Source organism: Dinoponera quadriceps, unplaced genomic scaffold (assembly GCF_001313825.1).
Source record: "Dinoponera quadriceps isolate SergipeBrazil2010 unplaced genomic scaffold, ASM131382v1 scaffold316, whole genome shotgun sequence".
NCBI lineage: Eukaryota > Metazoa > Arthropoda > Insecta > Hymenoptera > Formicidae > Dinoponera > Dinoponera quadriceps.
The window spans coordinates 562,438-579,261 of record NW_014554530.1 but is presented as its reverse complement, the minus strand read 5'-3'; the positions used below and the strand labels follow the sequence as shown (position 1 = coordinate 579,261).

The 16,824-nt window shown below is 41.4% G+C and overlaps 2 protein-coding genes across 5 annotated transcripts in view; one reads left to right on the top strand and one right to left on the bottom strand.

Moving 5' to 3' along the window:
• Nucleotides 1-14,694, top strand: part of LOC106751867 (UPF0769 protein C21orf59 homolog) — a 67,211-nt gene extending 52,517 nt beyond the window's left edge. For 2 of the 4 annotated variants that reach the window (XM_014633091.1, XM_014633089.1), the window contains 3 exons: nucleotides 559-752; nucleotides 4,680-4,999; nucleotides 10,834-14,694. In XM_014633091.1, the coding sequence (XP_014488577.1) occupies nucleotides 559-752; nucleotides 4,680-4,999; nucleotides 10,834-10,897 (578 nt within the window). In that variant the 3' untranslated portion in view covers nucleotides 10,898-14,694. Of the gene's footprint in view, nucleotides 1-551; nucleotides 753-4,679; nucleotides 5,000-10,833 lie in introns of those variants that run through there. The other 2 variants (XR_001375102.1, XM_014633092.1) reach the window with 2 other exon arrangements.
• Nucleotides 14,695-14,895: 201 nt separating this feature from the next.
• Nucleotides 14,896-16,824, bottom strand: part of LOC106751866 (protein no-on-transient A-like) — a 15,628-nt gene continuing 13,699 nt past the window's right edge. Inside the window, exons 10-13 of the transcript XR_001375101.1 lie at nucleotides 16,547-16,616; nucleotides 16,256-16,328; nucleotides 15,913-15,954; nucleotides 14,896-14,997 (exon numbers count right to left, since the gene is read on the bottom strand). The gene's annotated coding sequence lies outside the window, so the exon portion shown is untranslated. The remainder of the gene's footprint in view (nucleotides 14,998-15,912; nucleotides 15,955-16,255; nucleotides 16,329-16,546; nucleotides 16,617-16,824) is intronic.

Here is a 16,824-nt window from a genome sequence, read left to right as displayed (position 1 = left end):
TTTCCAGCGAAATTGGTACAAACGAAAGGATCTATCGATAGCCAATCGTTAATAATATCTACACTGAGGAATCCATTTAGTTGGTTCTCATAATCCAAATTTTCGTCTCCACAATCGAAACATTTGTTCGCCCATTGACAAACGAGAATTTGGTTTTTGCTAATTAAATGAGTTTTTCAATATATGGACCAATAAGAGCCTAAGCACTTAATATTCTCCTCGCGATTTTACATATTGTCCAGTTTATCTCGTCAGAAGACGTCGCAGCATTGCGATCATTCCAAAATTCGCAATATATAAGAAAGATATCGTTCGAAGCAGATGCGGGCTTAATAGATGCAGTAGAGATCTGGCGGGCCTGAGGGGAGCGATAACTTTTATCCGCTTTCCGTCCGTCCAGCGAAGCTTCGCGATTTATCCCTGAATGGGAGAGAAGACTCGCGCTGTATTCGTCATTATACGCGGTTTTCTTTTGTCCTCTGTATACGGCTTGTTCTTCCGGTTCTCTCTCGGCTGGAAGGCGTCCGTCGCCGAACAATAACGAGGGGAAGTTCGCAGGTCTCATGGGCAACGACTCCGTGTGGTACTTCACCGGGGCCAAGCTGTTCCCCAACGTAAAAGGCTGTGGATACCCTCCAATGCTGAATTGCAGTATTTTCTACCGGCAGTACGCCAACATAGGGCAGAACTTTAGCTGTTACTACTCGAAAGTGGACCCCGGGATAGTCATCAGCGACCTCGACATGTGGCAGGTCTCTGCACTATTGTGTGTATATGCTTTCCGCGCGGGCTGCCCCTTCAATCCTCGTCTGTACGCGCATAGGAATACACACAAAAATATACCATCCACGCATCCACCTCATCTCTCATTTCGTCATCTTTCTTCGAATAACCCCTTCAAATTTTCGTCGACCAGTTCCTGTCGTCCTTCGCGATCCGCGGGCTGACCTGACTTTAGCTCCCGTAGCATTTTAACCCGCTGACCGGGTTATATACTTAGCGTTTTGCGCCCCCCCCCCCCCCCCCCCCGTAGTACATCGGTATGTACGAGTCACGCGAAAGTATTATGTGTGACTTTTGCCCGAGTTTACGCCGCGAACGAACGCGCACTTGAGAATCGATACTGCGACTGCCTATCGGGGACGTAAGGTGTATTATGCAGCCGAAACCGTTTTACGAGCGATTAAACAAACCCTCGGTGGTACGAAGGTTTTCCCCGGAATCCGTATCGGTCCCTAATTGGAAGCCATTCGCTCTCATCAATCGACTGTTCCTTTAATCGCGACTGCAAAGGCGATCGCTCCTGCAAAACGCCCCATCGATCGCCACCCGATGGATCCCTGCGAATTAATCCCTTGCGTCGGAGTCACGTCCCCCCGGACGTTCCGCTAACTTTCGCGAGCCGAAATCGTCAAGCACATCTCAGCACGTAACATGTGCTTCTGTTCCCTCCGAGCGTCAACTTAATGTAGTTGGTCCATAAATTAATTTTCTTCGGAGTTTTCGGTTTTCAGATTTTAACGGCATATTAACGGACACGATCTACACACGTATAAAATTAGAAAAAGATTGACCGAAGCTAAGATAATTTGAGTCAAAATTAACACTATTTATATGCATCGTGGTGTAAGATCGTTGACCACCTGATTCTCCAGAAATAAATATATGAAGTATATAATTTCTGACAAGTTGAAGTACAATGATACCTGTAAATATTTGGCAATACTGTACGCGCTATATTTTCCTTTGTCTCTCTCTCTCTTTTGGATAGGCATCTTTTTAAAGATAAAATGGTTAAATAATTTTTTAAAGAACTATAATCAATACATATGCATACACATATATATAACTACACGTAATTTGTTTTTTATATATAAATACATGTATTATAATTTATGTTACATATGTATTATATATACACGTAACATATGCGATAAATAAAAATGCGACAAATATAGGAAAATATGGAAAAATCCCACAATTTGTCTAGTTAACGTGCACTCGTACATTTCTATTGAGGAGGGGGGATACATATGATATATTTAGAAACATATGACAAACACGGCCCCAGCCCAAAAAAAGTATTATGCGTCAAGACACGAGAAACAGTTTTTTCATCGTGAGTTTTTAAACATTACGTAAATTTGATATCCTGTTGTTACGGCGTCGAAGCTGTATATCACGAATCGTGTTTACAAATATTCATCGTAGACATGTCGAATTGCTTCGTGTTGTGCTAACCATCACCCTCTTAACAATATTATTACGGGCCAACCACTTAAATAGACACGTACATCTCGCGCGAGCATCGATTAAATGCCGACGCAAGGGATTAATCGCCCTTAATCGGGCGTCGAGCGCGGTGTAACTTGGTCGTATTCCATTTCCCCGGTCACGGAAAGTGGCCTCCCCGCTTACTCACGACGACGGGAACGTGTCGATAAGTTGAGGGCGCAACTCATTTTCGTATCCGCGGCGTCGGAAAGCGGCGGCGGTCGTGGAAGTTACGCCGATGTCTCAGACGGATCTCGGCTATGACGCGCGAAAGAAGCGAGGCGATCGCGGAAAATCTCCCTTCCGCGCGGCGTGCTCAGCAAAATAGTGCTACGACGGCGGAAATGCGACCGTCCGCGCGCGCGCGGACAATGCGTTTCAAGCGGTTGAATGGGCAGCCGATGACAAAGACGGAAACCATCCGCGGCGCGCCACCCGGAAGAAAAGAAAATTTCTCCCGACGCGCGCGCACAGAAATCCAATTTCCACGGGCGTGCGGGCCGGCGATGCTATTATAAAGCGCCGATAACATCGACAATTCCGGAAAAGCTCGCCGCTGCTTGCCGATGCTACGAGCTCGCCGATCCACCGAACGAATGGACGACAGGAAGAAATAGGATCGCGTGTGGCGAGAGTAACATCGCGCGTCGGGTGTACTCTTTCTCCCTCTCTCTCTCTCTTTTTCTTTCTCTCTTGTGGGGATGCTCTTTCGAATTTACGGGTGGGTCGCCTTTAGAGGATTAGCTCAGCCGCGTCTCGGCGGCGAGGCTGCCGCTATAATGACATCGGGAAACGTTTCTGGCGATTCGTTCTTACGACCGTACTTACGAGACCGAAAATATTACCTAATTACTTCTTGCCAAGAGAGAAAGAGAGAGAGAGAGAGAGACAAAGAGAGAGGAGAGAGCATTACCTCCGGACGGTCGACTATGCACCGACCTCTACTACTTAGCGTGCCATGTACGCTATTCGTACTGGCGGCCGCTACTCGCTGATTACGTACCGCTGATTACGTACAGTTTTCCGCAAATAGCGACCTGCATCGAGCTTCCCATCGGATAACAGTCCCTCACTTGATCTTCTTTCACTCATCGATCATTGGCGATCGTGATACGGTATATTCAGGTCATCTCGAGATCGGTCTATTTCGGTCTATAACGTGTTGCTTTATACCGGTCGTTTGATATACAGAGAAAGAAATCTCGTTGGATTTGATAACGTTTCTTCAATTGAGACAGATTTGGAATAGAATAAAGATGAATTGGTTTTTTGGTTCAACGAATAGAGTTCTTTGGCTTTTCAAATAATAAATATCTTTACATCGAGTAATATGTTTCTTTTGTATTTTCTTCCGCTCTTTACAATGTTATCGCAAGCAACAAATTGTTTGAAAGAAATAATATTATGTTAGAAAAATACTAATGAACTTTTTTTATCTCAGTGGAACAATGCCTGATATACAATTAAATAGATTTTTTTTATTGAAAATGAAATATTATTTGCTCTAAATATTGCTTTTCCTATCAAATAACATGGTTTATTGAAACATCAACATTCTTATTCAAGCAAAACGGTATTTAATATTAAATTATGTTGTTTATATTAAATAAAAATAAAATAAGTAAGTCAAACAAATATATATACTAAAACCAAAGAAATCTTTTTCTCTGTGTATTCATACTAAATAGAAATTTCTATTAAATTATCTTTATAATTAACGCACGTTTATTATTTTTACGAAAAAAATAAATATTGCCGGTTTTAGCCGAGCACACGTGCATTTTACTAAGCATATTTTTCTACTTTTGAGAAAGAAACCGAAAAAAATCTGCGGAAAATTTGAGAAAAACTGCTCTTATCCGAGTCTTCAAAACTATAATAATCTTATTATTGACGTAAATGACGATAGGATAGTCGTGAAGAAGACGTACCATTTGAATACACCGTCGTTTACGCGCACCGTTGAAATAAAGATAATTTAATAAAAAGTTACTAGTTCGTACGCGTATTATATGATCGGTGTAAACGAGGCCAGTGGCGAAGGAATGAATAATTTAGGCTGTATAAAATCGCTGCTTAACACGTTGACTGCCACGAAACTTTTCACGATTCTGGTTTAAGAAGCCAATTTGATTTAATCAAGTAATGAAGCGACGAGATAACTCGTAGCTGGCGTCCTGGGCAAGTAAACAACATACGAGATATCTCGTAGTTGGCAGTCAACGTGTGAACGAGCGTCGAGCGTGATCCGCAAGCAATCACCCTCGATTAGTGATCACTTGGTCACAGTCTCGCGATCGAAATCTGGTCGTATGAAACCTCCTCTCCGAAGGTCACGCGTCAATGTTTAATCGAGCGGCATACACCGGTCGCATCTCAACCTCTGCCTTGAAACGCTCCCTCAGGTGTACATGAACCTTGTGTACGCGATGGCGATTCCGATACCGTCTTTCATAATCTCGGTGATATACCTCACCATCGCCTACTTCAAGATCTACAACGAAGACGAGGAGGTCCTTGTAGGCAAGGAAGAGGGCGAGGACGGGGTGGAAGGGAACGAGGGCAGTGGTACACCCTTGCCACCTACGAGCGGCGCATTAACGCCCGGAAGTGAAGCCTTCAGGGAGGATTTGGCGAGCTTCGGGCACCAACTCAAGGTCGCAATGGCCGACGACATCAGCAGGGAGAGCCTCGACGGGATCCCCAACTCGCTTTCTGTTCAGGGGTAAGCGTTACTTTGAAAATCTCGCGATATCGATATTAAGTTCTCGAGAGGTGAGCACGTGTCGCGACGCGAGGCGGCCGGAGGAGCCGTCGGCTTTGTTGCCCGTTCATATCTCGATTATTGATCGCTTTTGAGCGTTTACATCCTCGAGGACTCTCCTACGGCTTCGAGAGGGCTTTCCCGAGCGTTAACGGCAAATTGACGCAATCGCCTTAACCGCAATCGTCGGCGATTTAGAGTTATTTCCTAAGAATACTAATCTCTTCCGAGCCTCGATAAGGTTGCTTTCGCGTGACACGTCTTCGACACGGATATGCAAAGAGTATACAATCTTGAAGTACCGTGGTGCGCCATCGTATCGCGACCTTGAACCTAATGTACATCGAATCCCCTCATATTCTTCGCTTTTGATGTATATTCCGCTATATCGATACATTTTACGTTCCCTTCGGCTTCTCACGACTATTTCCCACAACTGAAACGCATTTAATTTTGTAAATTCAACCGAACTTTTTTTTCTGTGCATCACATACGATTCTATGATGTAATTTTTTCTTAATTTTTGAAATATGAAATAGATTATACGCGTAATAGATAATTCAAACATTTTTATACGGTTGGGGACAGGAATTTACAACTTTCTTATCGTTTACACACTCTCTCTCTCTCTCTCGTATCGGTCTTTGTAGTTGCGAGAAAGCATTTATGCCGTCGTAAGGGTAGTTCGGTCGTTTAAGTATTTCGCTCAGACGCAATAATTTTACGCGAGATATAAAGTCGTCTGAATGAACGACTGTGCTGTGTAGGGATAGCACACCGCATGCGTAAATGTCATCTCGACGTGTCCGCGCGGTTTATACGCTCGAGCATGACGTCGGCATCGCACGAGTATTCAGTCAATTTCCCTCGCGGTTTGCGGCGAACCGAAGGTGTTCGATGATCTAAGTGAATAAGCATTCATCGTATGTTCCATACAAAATTGATTAGTTCTGAACAATCGGGTCGGCTTATCAAGTTGTTCGCAAACAGCTTGCAAGATTCGCGTTCCTGTCGCCGTTCCGCCCGAAAAAGTGCGTCATTTGTGAAGTCATTAGGGAATATGTGAAAAAATACACAAATATATGTTAACAGCGATAGTGAAGCTTCGCGTTATCGGTTATTCGATAACCATCCGAATCATTTGTCAATCATCGCTCGATAGAAATAAATTGAATATAGGCAGTCATAATTTTTCTTGTTGCGGAATCGGAAAATTTCGAAAAAAAAAATATATATATACATATATATATAATTGGGAAAAGCATTGCAATTGCAAGTAATTGGAAATAGCAATATTTGGAATCAATAGCAAGGAGTAACTGGAGAATCAATGCCGAGAAACAATTCCGTGAATCTCGGCTCGAATTGATGTTTCGCCAAGTTTCATATCGCGAAAACTCAACCACGCGCATCTGACGACAATTCAGTCGACTTTTAAAAGTTGAGCCGCATTGCAGCTAAATCGTATGCAAATATATCGAGCTTCTGAGGATATTGTACGTAAAGATGTTTGCTAGAACGTGCATCTCTTCGATGACGTATCAATTTTCCGTTGGCCAGACCAATGTATACATGCACTATTTAACCAATTATTATTACATGGAAAAAAATCTTAGTTCATGAAACTAAATAAACATCAAACTGAAATTCGGTGACGAGAAAGTGATATCTCTGTTATCATAATCTATGCGATGACAGCCGCGAGCCAAAGTAAGTAACGAGAAGCATCAAGATCGAGATTTCGAAACAACCAATTAGCATTGTGGAAAATCGGCAACAATTATATCTCTTGTATGTTTTTTTTTAGAGATAGAATAGAATTGTAATTTCAGCCATCAACTACACAATAAAAAATTTTGTATTAAAAATGGTTCATCGAAATTCTTACTTACTTCAACATGGGGAATATGTTAAAAAACACACAAATATATGTTAAATTAATATATTCATTTTATTAACATATTACCTTTTTAACATATTTACCTTGTTAAAGTAACGCGAAAATTTCAATGGACCTTTTTTAACAAACAAAATTGTCTGCCGTATAATTTATCTATCCAGTTTCCAGGAAAAGTGAGCGTTACATCACTGGCTAGTAGCAACGTTATATACAAATTTACTACTTCGCGGCTAGAAATTCACGAGGTTCGATTTCCACCGGGGAAGACGTGTCTCTCCTAGACTGCATCGTAAAAAGTTGGCCTATTCGCGCGTGTATAATTTCGTTCTCGCGCTCGGCGGATCACAGAACCGCCTCTCTCGTTCGACGTATGAAGACGCACGTTAAAAAAAAAAAGAGAGAGAGAGGGAGAGAGAGAAGGGAAACTCGCGGAGTTGTACGTGAGAATGAAACCGCTGGAACGTGCACGTTATAAGTGACAGATCGGCCGTCGTTATTCCACGTTATACCGCGGCACGTGGATTACGATTAATCGCGCGACGTGCCGCGAATGTTGAAGCAGTGATCGGCGGAATTGGTTACAGAAATCCTACGAGGATGGATCGCCCGATAATATCCAGTGACCGACGGGAATTCCGGATCACGGCGGCGCGAGTCTCCGTATGATCGTCTTCGGCACGCTCGATCGCTCCCTCTCTCTCTCTCTCGTGCGACCATGTGCCTCTCTTTTACGACCGTCGAAGATCGCAGAAGCGCGGATAGAATGAATTCGCGATGAATGAAAATCGTAAGTTACAAATCACACGGACGACGACCCGGCGAGCTTCGCGACGAGAGATATTACGCGACGATCTCCGGGAGAGACCGGCTTCCTTCGACTCTTCGCATTGTGTTCCTTGCGTCCGATTAATTCTGTAAAGATAATTTGTTCGCGCGAAGCTATCGACGCGATGAAACGATGGCGCGGATAAGTGCTCTCCCGACCACACTACCGGCGCATCCATCTATAAATAGCGACTCGGGATGCAGGACGATATAGGTCGAATGGCTGCGCGATAGACTGCGAGTCGCCGCTGCTTCCTCTCTCTCCTTCCTCCACCCCATCGCCGTGTTCGATCGCATACACCGAGTAATCTATTTGAAATATCCCCGATTCATATCTACCATTCAAAAGGCCGCGACAGCGATCAGACGTCTCTATTTTTCCGTATTTTCGTATCGCGTCTTTCGACTTTCACGAGCGCAACGACGACACAGTGCGATCGTGCGATTAGGTTGTTTTTCTAATCTCGCCGGAGTGTGTGGTACATTTTTCTAAAGTTTGCACACATACACACACGTGTTCAAACATTCTGAAAGTCATAAACAACTTCCATTGTATATGTACATCGTGAAAATAACGGTGGATGTTTTTAAGCAAATAGCGCGTGCGGAGCGCTCCGAGAGCGCCCGCAAATCTGTCTCACCCTCAAAGAGCCATGTAACATTGTCTGACCCGTTACATTTGTCGAGGAAATATAATAACAAGTAGCTGCAAAGCTACTTAATACTTCGCCCTAGTTTGCCTTGCCACCCGTGTATCCCGGTGACACGCTAAGGCTAAAGGCGAAGGAAAATCGTAATCAATTATCGTCCCGTGATCCGGAAACGGTCGGGAAAAGTGATATTACATTGTATGTATTTGTAGAATATTCGTTCCCTCCTCCTCTATTTCAAAGTCCCAGGTTGTCGTCGGACATTTCCGCGTGTTAAAATAACGATGCGCGTCTCTCGTAGCAAATAGACGAGAATTTAAGAGAAGTTAATAGAAACTGACCTCGTGCGAGAATTTTAGTTCCCACAATTACGAAAAATCGCTTAGGAGTATTTGCGATTCTTTCTACTCGCGTTGCGCACACGAGTCTTTCAGCTCGTGCCAAGGTCAGGTGGCACTTTGTCATGACGATCGCATGCAATTGGACGAACAATCTTTGCGATCCCTCCTGTGTGAAAATTTGGCAAACAGTTAAGTTATTAATTAATTGTGGATGGAAGAAATTTTGATTCGTCATGTCTGAAATCTGCTGTTAAAAGTCAGGTTAGTTCAGGTCTCATTGGGAGAATTAAATCGTGAAAGAGAGGAGGGAAGAATTTTTGGGAAAATGCCCGAAAAACGACCATCTAATTATCGAAAGAGAGAGAGAGAGAGAGAGAGAGAGAGAGAAAGTGAAATGAGTTTTATTTTGATTAATTGGTTAATAATTATACCAGTTACGACTTAACCCTTATCGGTCGTAAGTTACTTCTCACGTGACAACAATACTTCGTCGCTGCGGTCGTACGTCACGTAGGAGGTGACAAGTTCGCATATTTACCGAAACCAGCTTCAACCTAGTGAGAATCACGCATAAAAAGCTAGCGTCCGATAAGGGTTAATAACGGTTACAAAGCAGCAGGTACGAAAATACCGCCCGTCGCTGAAGAGTACATACGCATTCGACGCACATGCACGTTTCCGTGCGGCACGAGTTTCGCACGTGTTCCCCGTGATCAATCGCGGAACGACGTCGGCAGGTAGCAGGTGGTAATACCTGCGGTTCTCGCGTTTATACGAAATGCGTGAGAGAGACCACTGAGACGAGGCAAGGACGCGAGCATCGATTCTGACCCGACAACCACCCACGCCTCGCCTAACTCACCCTTGCGTTCTCAGCCTTCTCTCCTCTCTCTCTGACTTTCAAACGATAGTCCTCGAGCTTACCTCCTTCGTTGCCGAATTCTCGCGGTCGCCTGCTCGCGAATGCTACGCGAGCTTATATAAACCGAGGTATTAAGGTCGTTCTCGCTCCGCGCGCACAGAGAAGCAAGTTTGGGATGTCAACGAAGCTTTGAATTCATGAGTGGAAATAATATGCGAAATGCCGAGGATGAGCCGAGGATCTCGAGTTGTGTGTTATGTGGAAAATAAATCAGAATATAAAAATATCGTCCCGACTTGAAGAGGGGAGAATGGCGTTCGCGCGGCAGCGTCGCAATTAAACGTGTAATTAAATATTATCTCGCGTGAACGATTCCGCATACGAGTCTCGTGTCGGAACTTGTGTCGAATCAGTTTGGAATTTATTAATGAAACTATATGCGTACAAGGATGATTCGTGATGATGTGTAAATAATTTCCGTTGTAAATAACGACTCGATGGGCGAGCGACTCGACTTTGTTCGACTGCACTTAAGAATATATTGCCCAAAATAATTGAAAAAATGATGAAAGAGTTACAAATTGACCTACATTGCATCTAAAAGTGACATCAAAAGTTTAACGGTAATTCAGGGCTCGGATCAAAAGTTATTCCACTTTAAAGGAAGTTTTAAAGTGAAATGAGTTTGATAAGAATTCGATGAAACTTGCACCGCGTTGAATTATTATCTTCACGTACATTGAAATATTATCTAACTCATTACTCGTGCAATTAGTAAAAGATTGACTATTCGAGAGCTGAGATATTCGTGATTAAAATTGATGACTTTTTGTCAGTATTTCTTGAGAGAGATTGGCGTGCTATTTTTAACTTCTATTTTTAATGTCTTCTAAACTAAAAATAAGATTCTAATAAAAACTGGGGTATATTAAAGACTGATATATAGACATTGTACGAAAATTTTAGAATTATTCTCGAGAAAAGAATTTTCATATATAATTATATATAAGGCGTTATACGGAGTGTCTCAGAGCAACTTTATCAAAGCTCATGGGAGTATAGAACGAATTGAGGTAAACATAAAAGTCCTATATTGTTTTGCGATGATCGCAATAATTATGGAGATATAAAAATCACGCGCCAAGCAACGATGGAATAACGTTCGCGAACGCTCGCTGACGGGAGCCTCTCACGTTTCTCGAACTTTTTCTTTGCAGAAACTTGAGCAAGACGATGACGACGAGTATCTCAACTCCCCCTGGGCCGACGGCGGCAGTCTGAAGCGTCATTTTCAAGGTCTGAATAATATCTCGTGGAGACCACACTAAGCGATATCTCGTCGCGTTCGTAAAAAACGAGAAACGTTACCACAGTGTTGTCGGATGAGCTTTGCTGACCGCGGAGGAGTCAAGTTATCTCTCTCTCAGGATCTCGACGGAAAACAAACAAAAAAAAGAACAACACCCACCCTCGCGATTTCACGGAGTGAACCAGAGGCACACTCGGTAGCCGAGTAACACACACGAATCGTGCGCGAATACACGGTGATTCGAAGGGAACGTTGACAAATCTCTGCCATTCTATCGTAAATCTGTCACCGTTGAAGCGCCGACTAATACCTACCTACTTACCTACCTAACAGATGATACGACGATATTTTGCGACACGGACTTTTTCCTACTCAATAATAGCTCAACTTGTACGCGAGTCGCGCGTATATATCGATGATTCTCTGTCAACAGCTCTCTCGCGGTCCCTCCGATCGCGCCGAGAGTCTTCGCGCTCGTACGCGCGTCCGAAAAACAAGTCTTTCGTTTCTTGCAACGTTAACGTCGGCGCGCGCGCTGTAGCCGGTTATTCCGCGTGCCGGATTGATTTACCTCGCACGATGCCTTCTTCGTATAGCTTGTCTAAGTGCGATTCGCGCTTCCGGAAGATCTGACTCGCGAATCATGTGCCTGTATCATCGCATTCCGCAAAAGGTGTGAAGAGTCTGGCCCAGTTGAGAGAAGGAACTTATCACGGCGTTCGTATGTGCGCGAGCGTTCGGGGGTACATTATATATTTTTGAACGATTTTCCACGACACGTCGCGGCGACGACGACGGCGGCGGGTGCGATTGTCCCGCGCCGTGAAGGAGGGAACGAATCTCAGTCATTTTGAAAGCAACATAAGTCCGAGAAAGAGAGAGAGAGAGAGAGAGAGAGAGAGAGTTCGAATTCTTCGGATCGCGATGAAGAGAAGCGCGCTCTGTTTCTCAGCCGTGGGAATTACATGTACATATGATATATAAATTCAACGATGAATTATGATTCTCGAATTACAACTGGGACGCTATTTGGGTGATACGCCGATTGATAAAGGACGCGCGTTGTTCTTACACATGTATACTTACACACACATACACACACACGTAAGAAACCCGTCGCTACTCCACGTTCCTGCGACATCTTATCGATTAATTCGACCGTATCGAACCGAGACTCGGGGACTCGTGCCGTTCTCAAAATGACCGACGCAAATTCTTGCAACGAAGCGCACACCGAGTAAAACGCTCCCTCTGGTTCACTCAACGATACCGAGCGAACACTCAGCCGGGATAGAACGCAGGAGGGAGGACGGAGAGGCGAGGCTCAGGCTCGCGCGGTATCACTATCTATATATTAAAAGTCACGAGTTTATCTATGGACTAAAAAACTTAATCAGTAAACTATACGAGCTAAATACCGTTAAATACGTTTACGAGTACTAACCAGGTAATTCGCTTGCTGTGTGATCATGATGCGTCCACGTCACGTGCATCTTAGACACTTTTATCAGACACCGACGACACACGTCCGTTCCACTTATTAAATTACTCGGCGACACGCTTTACGCAGATTACGACAAGAGGAAAGAGAAAAAAATAGAAATAAATAACGCGCGATTCGCAAAAGTCCACCCCCGCACCGTTGCGGCCTCGTCCATATACTACGATCTCCACACGCACAAATTCCAGCGTTTTTTAGGGTACCTGACTGATACGCTCGATGAAACGGTAGTAGGTACCTTTCGCGAGAAAGTCACACGACTACGCACGCATCGTTCAAATCAACACGCGAGTACACACAGAATGAAGAAACGTACGGTTTCCTCGTCGATACGAGAATGTTTCAGTAACAAAACCAAAACCGGAAATTCGGTCCGCTTGTTTTTAGGTGTACGCTCAATTACCGCTCTCCCTCTCTTTCTACACTGAGAACGGGACAATTAAGCGCCGTTGATTCGGAGATCGAAGCAAGGGGAGAGAAAAGCGAGGGTGCAACTAAAAACAACGGACCCCCCCTATCGTTGCTAAATTTTTTCAGTGTGCCGGTTTGTATCTCGACATTATACTTTTACAAGACCCAGCTACTCCGATTGTGGATAAGTTTAAATGGGTCATCGGGTTCGCCCCCTCGAGAAGCGAAGTATATTCGAGCCCGGGCGATTTATAAATCGTGACCTCGATATTATCAGTCGTAATGAGCTTCGTGCTACTCCTCAGACTTTGAAAGAACGGTTTTGTCTTATTATCGTCTCAATGTCAGCCGTGAACGCGATTAGCCACACGTTATGATTTTGTAAAGCGTTAAACGTCACCTGGAATATCGACCAAACGTTTGCCGCATGGAAACTGCTCCCTTCGAATATATCCGTGTAATACTTTAACGTGTCCAAGCGTCAAGTCGCGAGCATTTGTTTCGAAACTTCGAATACTCCTCCACTCTCATTCATATATTTTTCTCTCCCTCCCTTCCTTCCTCTCTCTCTCTCTCTCTCTCTCTCTCAGAATGGCTCTAAATTATTTGTAATTATTTACGATTACTAGAGCTACTTGAGAGGATATTAGATATTCCATGTGGCATCAAATCGGGCGAGATGCGAAGATACACATACACACACACGTGTGTATGTGTTCAATTATTGTTCGACTATTGGTTCACGTTTCCGGAATTCGTGCTGTTTCTGCGATCATACACATACACGCACACACACACTGAAGAATGTGCATACACCTATGCAACACATCACCACGAGAGGCGCACACACACATTCCACACACATCGGTAATCTATGGAAAAAAAAAAAGATAATTGAATTGTTTTTATGGATTAAGAACAAGTTGTCTGTGATCTACAATAATTAAAAGAATATTTAATAAGTATTAACAGATAAAAGTATAATTGAAATAATATCGATAATGTTGAATGATGGAAGGAAGAAAATTATCGAACGGAAGCGAACAGATTTTATTGGTATACAAGTTGAGCGCAGATTTCCCGAAGCATTGGTAGAGCAATATGATACAATAGCGCGAGAGGAATAAAATATCGCATTAAAAGTCACTGCAAAGGAATTCTAGGAGAAAAAAGGTATATTATATATAATTATAACAAATATAGAGACTTACATACGATAGAGCACGCAACGTCTGAAAACATTTTAAATCGCTGCTGTTAATCTGTAAACTAACTCGCGATATGAAACAAAAAAAAAAGGTGCGTGCTGCGTTCGGATAGTGTACCAATAAAAAAGAATATATATACATATATAAATATTATATATAGCACTTAACCGTCGCGGCTAAAAGTACATAGGGTTAGATAGATTTATAGAAGCGCAAAACACCAAAAATCGTTCCTTCCACCCGCTCCGGCCGTATATTCGATTATCGATTTTAAATATATCGCATCTCATACATGAAAAGTCAGAGCTCTGTGAATTTATAAAAGCGCACTCAGAATGCAATTAGCATTGTCATTTTACTAAAAACGAAGAAAAAGGATGAGGTAAAACACAAGAGAAATTATATATATACGCCTATGCCATCACCGAATAATAAGTTATTCAACGAGCGTTGCGAAAGATGTCCGAGATAATTTTTGTACAGTTCTGGCACACACGAAGAAGAACGTGTAACATCGTCGTCGTCTTTATATTTATGTACATTTCAATTATTATAAATTTTTCGATATTATTGTCGAACTATGATCGATTTCGTGTGAAAGTGTATATGGCTTTTTCTGCGGTTAACAATAAAATGTTGTCAAAGCTTTTTTCACGAGATATACATTTTATCATATTTCTTTCGCACCTCTCCTCAACCCCTTACCTCCCGGTCCAAGTATCTCGTCCTCGAATTAATGGTTTAATTATGCATTATATAATAACTTTATACATTATATAATACGAATATATAATAAGTTAAAAGAGAGATTAACTAATTATGTGTGATAGAATAAGTCGTAACGCATATCATTAACAAGATAATTCTTTGTACTTTTATTGAAATATGAAAAGCAAAACAATATTTATGAATATTTCAACGAGTTCTCTTCTCTCCTGACCACTGCGAAATGCTGTAACAAAAAGAAGTCGATTATCCTTATAAAAGAAAATTAAAATGTTCGATTAAAATTGAGATACCTCGTAAATCTCAGTAAATGAACGAATAATGTGTCATCTTTTATTCAGGACTCTAGCCTATTATCTCATCATTTCAGCTGATATGAAATTTTTCTTTTATACGCGTAACTCTTAATCATATTTTTCTCAGCGTTAAAAGGATGCACAGGAGCCAAAGGCAAATCCCGAATGCTGACTCGATCACGAGGGTTATTTTGTGCGCGTATTTTTTTATTTTCACATATACCGTCGCATAAATTGGCATGATTTTCCTCGCTTGTAATATTATCAAGGACAGCTAAAATGAGTATCCAGGAGTATCCTTAACATCATTAAACAAGGACAGCCACAGTGAGTAGTCTTAGTGAAAATAGTTCATATTCTGAATTCTCTTTTATCGGGAAGTGTTTTAAATGTGGCTTTTCGACCAATATCAACTCGCACTGTACTTTAACACCTCTTCTAATGTGACGTAGCCTCCTTTTTTTCCAAAAAAAAAATCGTACTTGCCTACGAACGACTCTCCTGATTACGAATATCACAAGTATATGGCAAAGATTTTCTTTGTAATTTGCTCATAATTTTTTATAATCTCTTTTTGTAATTGGTTCACATTTCTGAGAAATATCAATGTTAGTTAGTTTTGAAGTCTCTGCGAGAGGTTTCTACGATGGCTCCTGTGGATCCTTAACATTATTAATAATTCTGTTTAGCATATTAGTATTTCTGTTTGAGTTTATCATGGTTAATTATATATTATTAATAAGATTAGAACAATTGTTAAACCATAATTTTTTTTACCAAATATTGGAATTTTTCACAAAACAGAAAGGCTTTACGTTAATTCAAGAATGTAACGGAAATCTTACCTTTTCGCCAATTTGATGTCTTTATACACCGCGCAGTGATACCTGCACAAAAATAGATAAAAAATGATATAACGCAGACGATTGATTGACTGCAAGATATAATTCAAAATTTATTTCAGATAAGATTATGGTACACGTTGGAATTTGGTTAACATCAGGTTTCAGACCCGAAAGTTTATCATCATAGCAATCTTGATAATACTATATATTTCAACATTCGATATATTACGTTAGAATATATTAAAGATTTTTCATTTATTTTAGTATATCATATATATATAAAATATGTATTTAAATCCGTTAAAAATATATTTCTAATATAAATGTTCACACATATTCTCACCTTTAAAATAAAGTTAATGGTGCATGTACCACAGCAATAATTCAGTCATTTCTTCATCTTCATCATTGATCTCCTTTGAAAAAAGAAAAATGAAATTGAATTAGCGATAAATACGAAAATGTTATATTATATGTACAAGTCGTATCTCGATTAATTAGTCAGTACACGTTGAGAATAATTATAGAATCATTAGAATCATCAATAAAATATATCATCATAACAATCAAACTCACAAGAGAAATATCACCAAGAATAAAAGGCATAGAAAGGCATTAATAATACATTACATACCTTAGACATATAAGGCAGTTATTTCACGTAGTAACGTCAAACATGGAAAATGTCCTCCCAAGACATCAGACTGTAAATTGCAAGATAATTATAATATATATATAGAATATATTTATCAATATCGATAGAATTTTCCAAGCAACATCAGTACGTTGGGATTATTTTTCTCCTATCATAGATCTTCAGAATGAGTAAGGCTCATCATAAAATGCAGATCTTATTAAAGAGGGAAGCGAAAATTACAACAATCCAAAATATATAAAAAAGAAATCCCAATA